Source organism: Terrapene carolina, unplaced genomic scaffold, assembly GCF_002925995.2.
Source record: "Terrapene carolina triunguis isolate 2854851 unplaced genomic scaffold, T_m_triunguis-2.0 Scaffold192, whole genome shotgun sequence".
Taxonomy (NCBI): domain Eukaryota; kingdom Metazoa; phylum Chordata; order Testudines; family Emydidae; genus Terrapene; species Terrapene triunguis.
In genome coordinates this window covers 12,545,761-12,553,305 of record NW_020664543.1, presented here as the reverse complement: position 1 = coordinate 12,553,305, position 7,545 = coordinate 12,545,761, and the positions used below count along the sequence as shown (strand labels likewise).

The following is a 7,545-nucleotide window of genomic DNA, read 5'->3' as shown; positions in this document are numbered from 1 at the left end:
CCGTGCCAGTTCCAGCCTTTTAAACTCTTTCCAGCTTTTTTTTCTTGCAACAAATCTGCCTGACTGCCACCAGGACATAGGAAACGTGTGCCTGTCAAAGAAATCAAGTTTACCTTTTCCGACTTGTTAAACGGAGGCAGGGTATAAATATCGCTAACTCTGTACGGACTATTAGCATTTCTCTTAAAATAAGGGGGTTACTTCCTAAGACCTTTAATCCAGTGCGGTCTAGACCAGACTGCACTACCAACAAAGACAGGAAGGAAACCTGCAGAAGTTTGATAGAGGGCAGGTGGATTTGGACTTCTTTGAAAATATAAGGCACACACAAAAAAACCCAAACCCAACCCAATTGTTGACGTTTCTCTGGAGAAGTTCTGAGATGTTGTTGGCATTATTCACTCGGTGGATGTGGATCTTGCTGGGGAAGACCACTGTCCTGTTGCTTCTGGAGGTCCCTCTAGAGGGTAACGCTTTACCTCCAATACGGTATTCTCACGCTGGGATATGTCCAAATGAGATGAACCCCAACCTGTGGGTAGATGCACAGAGCACCTGCAAGAGAGAGTGTGATACAGACCTGGTGAGTGATGCACATTTTTATATGCTTCATCATGGGAAATGGATTTCTTGCCAGTTGGTTTGTTAGTTTGTTTACTGTTGCAGTCTATTTCGATTATAAATGGAAGAGCATTGATAATGTGTACATGATCCAATCCAGACAACTCATGTGTTTAACTGAAACTGTGTTTATAAAAATGTTTGATGACCAGTTGGCTAAATCAAGAGATGTTTTAATGGAGTCACTTCTTGACTTTGTGACAACATGGCTTCCATAGTTCATCCTTCTCACTCACTGCCTCACCAAAGAGAACCTCAACAGCTTAAACTCGGGAATCTGACATGTTATTTGGCCAGCTCACTGCATTTTAGCATTTTCACCAACCTCATCATTCTTTGTTGCCATCATCAAGTGTTATGTTTCCCAAGAGGGAGTTCTGTATGATGCCTGTGGGTTGGCATACACATCACCAGCCTTTGCTACACCTGAAATGTAAAGTCTGACTGTAGTCCAAAAATAACATGGTAACAATAACCATGCAGATGCTCTCTCATATGATGCCTCCAGATCAAAATTCACATAGCTTACAAGTCAAAAGGTCATTTTTAAAACTGCCCGCATAGCCACTCAATGGCATCTGAAAATCCACACTTGCTCTTTCTGTTTCTTACAACATCCCCAGCAGGAAAGATTTTGCAGTCAGAACCAAGCTGACAGTCTGATGCAGCAAAAGATTCAGCTCACTTTCCACTAACTGGATAGTTTCTGCAGTGCTTATGTTTGGCAGTCAACTAAGCAGATATTGTTTAAAGACAAAAAAGGAGCTAATATATAAGACGCTATTTTTATATTACTTTTCTGATTACAATGGCATATTAAGTTGCCTTTTAAATTCAACCATCAGGTGCACTAAAGAACGATTACTACTCTCTTTCGAAGGTTGTGGGCATTCCTTTCGTAGTTTCCTGGTCAAAAAATGAAAATCCAGAAGCCACTTGAAAAAAAAAAAATCAGGTTTGCAGCGTGGCAGCACGGAGTCTCATTCAGATTCTGAGCCTTTGTGCGAGATCCTCAGCAAGTGTAAATGGGCATAACTTTCATGACTTCATTAGAGCTACACCAATATTATGTTTAGCCCATTATGTTTTGCAGATTTGCTTTTGGACCATAGTGCTGCATAGTTAGAAATGGGTAAGGAGCTACAATAGTAGATCCTCTAGTTCCCGTTAATGAAAGGATATTGCACATGAATAATGGCATATCACTGTTTAGTTTGATGGCATTAAAAGACATCATGACTAAATTTTGCCATCAGTTACAGAGATGCCCAACTGACTTCAATGAGATCAAAATCGTGTAACTAAGGGTAGAATTTGTCCTATTCTGTATAGGGTAACAATGTTCATGTTTCATTAAAATAATCCAAGAACAACGTATTGTCTACAGTTCTACAAACCACACAACAAATACATTTTCTGTTTAGAAAGGCAAACAATGAATATAATTAACCACAATTTAGAAATGACCATAACCAACACTGGATATAACATTATGTTTAACACGGATGCTGCATTTACAAGTAAGACTGGCACAGACGTATAAATGATGGCAAGCCCATAAGTGGATACTTTGTTTTCCATGGAAAACAAAATAATTTTGGAGCAAGAACTTAGTTTTGCCTTAGTTCTGAGCTATTCCATTTATAATATGTTGTGAACAATTAAAGATGCTTGGCAGTTTCCACTCAAAGAGTATGCTGCTAGTCTCAGGGAATTCAAATAATACTCTACATACTTCTGAGGACAATAAAAGGGATTAAGGACTATAACCATATGATAAGACTTTCCATCTGCTCTTACTTCAGGAGGCTTGTCCTTTGGCACTAAAAGAGGGTTTGTTTGGGTGGGGGTTGTTGTTAGTTCTGTAACCAAATGTTCGATATGATTTTGTGAAGGATTTATTATGGCTTTAGTTGCTAAGAAATAATGATACATTGCCCTTCTCACACCTTCCATTCAAAGATCTCAAAACACTTGACAAACTCAATTAATGTAGCCTCACAGCACCCCCGCTGAGATAGGGAAGTGATGATGTTCCCATATTCCTGATGGGCAAGCGGAGATTCAAAGAAATGAAATGACTTACCTTAGGTCATACAAGATGTCCTCAGCAGAACTGGAAATAAAACCCAGGTCCCCTGGAGCCTAGCCCTTTGATTTAACTGCAAAAGCACCCTGCCACCACAAGAAGGAATTTCTCCATCTGTTTGTAGTTCTCAAATAATAAACTATCCCAATAACAGTTTGTTTGTTTTGTTTTGTCTTAGGAATGTGAGACCTTTGAGAAGTGCTGTCCTAATGTCTGTGGGACAAAGAGTTGCGTGGCAGCTCGGTACATGGACATCAAGGGGAAGAAAGGACCCGTCGGTATGCCTAAAGAGGCAACTTGTGACCGTTTCATGTGTATCCAGCAAGGCTCAGAGTGTGATATCTGGGATGGACAGCCTGTTTGCAAATGCAAAGATAGGTGTGAAAAAGAGCCCAGCTTTACCTGTGCCTCCGATGGACTCACCTATTACAACAAGTGTTATATGGATGCAGAAGCTTGCACCAAAGGCATTACTCTAAATGTAGTCACTTGTCGGTACCATCTCACCTGGCCAAATACCAGCCCTATCCCACCAGAGACTACAGTGCGCCCTACCACAGCCTATTCAGAGACAACCATCGTTGATATCCTGCCACCCGCTCTAGTTAACAATCCAGTCCATCAGTCAGTCTATGTGGGAGAGACTGTTAGCTTTCTTTGCGATGTCACAGGCAGACCCAAACCAGAAATTACTTGGGAGAAGCAAATAGACGGTAAGGAAAAAATCATTATGAGGCCGAATCACGTCAGGGGGAATGTCGTGGTTACCAACATTGCCCAGCTGGTAATCTATAACACCCAGCTGCAAGATGCAGGCATTTACACGTGCACTGCGAAAAACATCGGCGGTCTTCTCAGGGTTGATTTCCCATTGTCAGTTGTCAAAGGAGAACCTGCATCAAAAGAAGCATCCCAAAACAAAACCCATTTCCCAACCGATGAGTGTCTGAAGCAGCCGGACAGCGAAGACTGTGGAGAAGAGCAGACGAGGTGGTATTATGATGCAAAGAAAAACAACTGCTTTACATTCATTTATGGGAACTGTAATAGCAACCTGAACCACTTTGAGACCTATGAGAACTGTATGTTAACATGTATGAATGGCCCAATCAACATCTGCAACCTGCCAGCCCTTCAGGGTCATTGCAAAGCCTATGAGCCCAGATGGGCGTACAACAGTTTGACAAAGCAATGCCAATCTTTCATTTATGGTGGCTGCGGAGGCAATGAGAATAACTTTGAGAGCAAAGAGGCCTGCGAAGAGATGTGCCCTTTCCCTAAAAACACTCACTGCAAAGCCTGCAAGCCTCGCCAAAAGCTGGTGACGAGCTTCTGCAAAAGCGACTTTGTTATCCTGGGCCGTATAACGGAACTAACCGAAGACCAAGACTCGGGACACGCGTTGGTGACAGTGGAGGAGATTCTAAAAGATGAAAAAATGGGATTAAAATTCCTGGGGAAGGAACCTCTAGAAATCACCCTTTTAAATATGGACTGGAGCTGCCCATGCCCCAATATGACCACGGTGGATGGTCAGCTTATCATCATGGGTGATGTCCACAATGGGATGGCCGTCCTGCAGCCAGACAGCTTTGTGGGCATCTCCAGTGTCCGGCGCGTACGGAAGCTCCGTGAAGTCATCCACAAGAAAACCTGTGAGCTTCTGAAAGAATTTTTAGGACTACACTAACCTTACTCACGTGTGTCAGCCTTTCAGCTCTGTGTATTGTATAGGGCTAACAAAAGCAAGGCTAGTGTGGAAACTAAAGACAAGCTACTGTCTGAAGATACAATGTATGTAATATGCAGAACCCTTATTTTAATCTATTAATGATGCTTAGAAACAATGTAGTATGCTCTTTGGCAAGCTCATAAAATATCTATGGATGGCTATTAATCTTACTTTGAAATCAACCTGTTTGTATAGAATTGCCATTTAACTAGCTGATTTATGCAATAATTATATAATTCTTGTGTAGTTTCCAACATAAATGACCAAATTCGTAGCATTTTTGTAGCTAATTGATACATAGCTAAATTGCACATACTGTCGATTTAATCTGTCTCACTTACAGCATGGAAATGTTATGGTAAATCATTAAAAATAAGTCACAAACTTCTGTTTCCTCATGGTAACACTAAGTACATTACAAGAGAAGAAACTGTAAATTATTGTCTATATTGACTATAATTATACATGTCAAGCCAATCTATGCATTATGAATTTGCTCACCTTTTCATGGAAATCCACATAGCAATTTTCTCTCAATTGTGTCAATTTTGAATACAAGCCCTGCAGTCCTTACTCACGGGAAAAAAAACATTGAAGTAAACAGGGCAATCATCCTGGGTCTAATAGCCATGAAAACAAATACATGTCCAAAGCCAAAACCACAATTTCACAGTGTTTTGAGTCCAACATCAACACCACTCATTTCAATGCACGTTCCTATTTTTATTTTAAATAAATGTGGTGTAAAGCTAACGTGAAGAGTCTTTGGAATTGGGATGTCTGCCATCTTGGTTTTGGAAGGCCATTGCATCTGAGCATGTGTGGGGATCTATTGCTTAATTGTTAACATGCCTGAGTTTCCAGGTAATAGAGTAGAATTATAGAAGTCAGAATAAAATTAAAGATAGAAAAGTGCCATACTCATTCTAACGATTACGTGACACACCCAGAGAGAAAAACAGAGAGGCATACACACATTATAGACACATTCATAAACAAACACCCAGTGGGTGCACTTTAAAAACTTCAATTAATCTGAACTCCCCCCATTCTAAACAGTATTCCCCATTATATATAGGAAATCTCTCTCAAATCAGTTAAAACATTCTAAGTATGGCCACTGTATATATGTGTATGTATAAATACACATACAGCAAGAGAAGGAAATAGGCATGTGTGTATAAACACTATTGATCATTACTAATACTTATGTGTCTAAAAGGTAAAATTTGCATATGCACAATTTTTAAATAACAAAAAGGATGATCTCAGAAATACCCTGCCTCTGTTAAGGAATGTCACTGAGCTGAGATTATGAGTGTATATGCTTACATATGTCATTCTTATCATTATTACTATTCTCTTTGTTCAGTTGTTTAAGTGAGCTCCAACAATTGTGTCTACTGTTGCACAAAAGACCAGTTCAAGCACGGATCTGGGTTGAGAAATGTTTTAGCTTAAAGGTAAGAGGGTGTTGTTAATATTACTCTGTGGTGCCATCTACTGGCTAATCCAAGAGCCAGCAGGAGGTAGCTAAAGCCTTGCATTCCAGATGGTAAAAGGTGCTGAGACAGCACACACACACACACACACACACACACACACACACTTACACTTGCAGGTGTATGTTGGGTCTGACTATGAATGAGACATGGGGAAGTCTGTGTAAAAAGTTTATGCTGAATTTAAGCACCTCACTGGAGACTCCTAATCCCTAAGGTCCACATATATTGTATGTTTTGCAAGTGGCAACAAAGACTTCAAGGATGAAATTTAATGGACAATAAGAATGTTTTAAATATGGCCTGACGCAACTTTTAAATATAGGGCCTGACTCATTTGCACTAAGGCTCCTTTACGCTACTCTGGCAATAGGAAGATGCCTTAAAGTGCATTTTCACCCACCTTACGGCTCCTGAGCAGTGTAAGTGAGAATCAAACCCTTTTGTTTTACCCTGGTCGGGGATACAATTCATCAACATGCATGTTCTAAGCAAAGCCTGACAGAAGGGTTTCAAAAAACAAAGTCAGTATTAAGGCTCTTCTTAGCTACCAAATTTTTAAAAAGCCAAATGCTATTGGTCTCTACAGCAGCACATTGTCCAGCACAATAACGGTATGATTTTTACCTCTTTCTTAAATGGATGTAAGAAGAATTACAATAAAAACATAATAACATTTACATACATTCTTGTGAGGATCGTATTATGGGCTGGGCTATGCCAATGTCTGTCATGCTTTGCATTCCACTGGCGTCCTGCAACTACTGTAGGTAATTCTGCTATGTGTCATTCACCAACGTTACTGCAGCTTGTTTGTCATTTTCCAGGCAGCCAGGAAATAAGGTCTGGCATATTTCTTCCAGACTGAATCGCCTTTTCTGACATGAAGGGATCTAAGTGTGAATGTTTAATAAAGGCTGGGTTTCTACCGTTATTTTCTCCAAGAGCTTAGAGGAGTTCTCTGCAAATAGGGGAATGATCAAATGACTCTGGAGACATACTCTGAGGGGTGAAAATGTACTGCAATTGTTTCTGCTTTCAGGTAGTAAATTAAAGCCCTGAAATCTGGTGTCAGAACCAATCTCAGGATTACTATTCAGGAAAGCACTTATGCACATACTTAACTATTAGGTATGTGCTTAAGTCCCATTGACTTCAGTGTGACCTATAGTTAAGCATGTGTTTAAGGGCATGTGTGCAAAGCAGGGCCGGTGCAAGGAAGTTTCGCGCCCTAGGCGAAACTTCCACCTTGCGCCCCCCCCCAGCCCTGCAGCAGCTCCCTGCCCTCCCGCTCCGCCCTGAGGCGCGCCCCCCCGCCCTGCGGCAGCTCTTCCCCCCGCCGGGGAGCCGTGCGGCAGCTCCCCACCTCAGCTCACCTCTGCTCCGCCTCCTCCCCGAGCACGCCGCCCCCGCTCTAATTCTCCTCCCCTCCCAGGCTTGCGGTGCCAAACAGCTGATTGGCGCTGCAAGCCTGGGAGGCGGGAGAAGTGGAGCGGCGACTGCGCACTCGGGGAGGGGGCGTAGGAACGCTGTAAAAAAAAATTGGGGGCACCGCTTTTTGGCGCCCCCAAATCTTGGCGCCCTAGGCAACCACCTAGTTT

General features: G+C 41.7%; 1 protein-coding gene across 1 annotated transcript; it reads left to right on the top strand.

Moving 5' to 3' along the window:
- Positions 1-518: 518 nt before the first annotated feature.
- WFIKKN2 (WAP, follistatin/kazal, immunoglobulin, kunitz and netrin domain containing 2) lies at positions 519-4,400 on the top strand. Its single transcript, XM_024204328.1, has 2 exons — positions 519-583; positions 2,889-4,400. The coding sequence occupies exons 1-2, from the start codon at positions 521-523 to the stop codon at positions 4,398-4,400; spliced, it is 1,575 nt and encodes a 524-aa protein (XP_024060096.1). The 5' UTR covers positions 519-520.
- Positions 4,401-7,545: the final 3,145 nt, after the last annotated feature.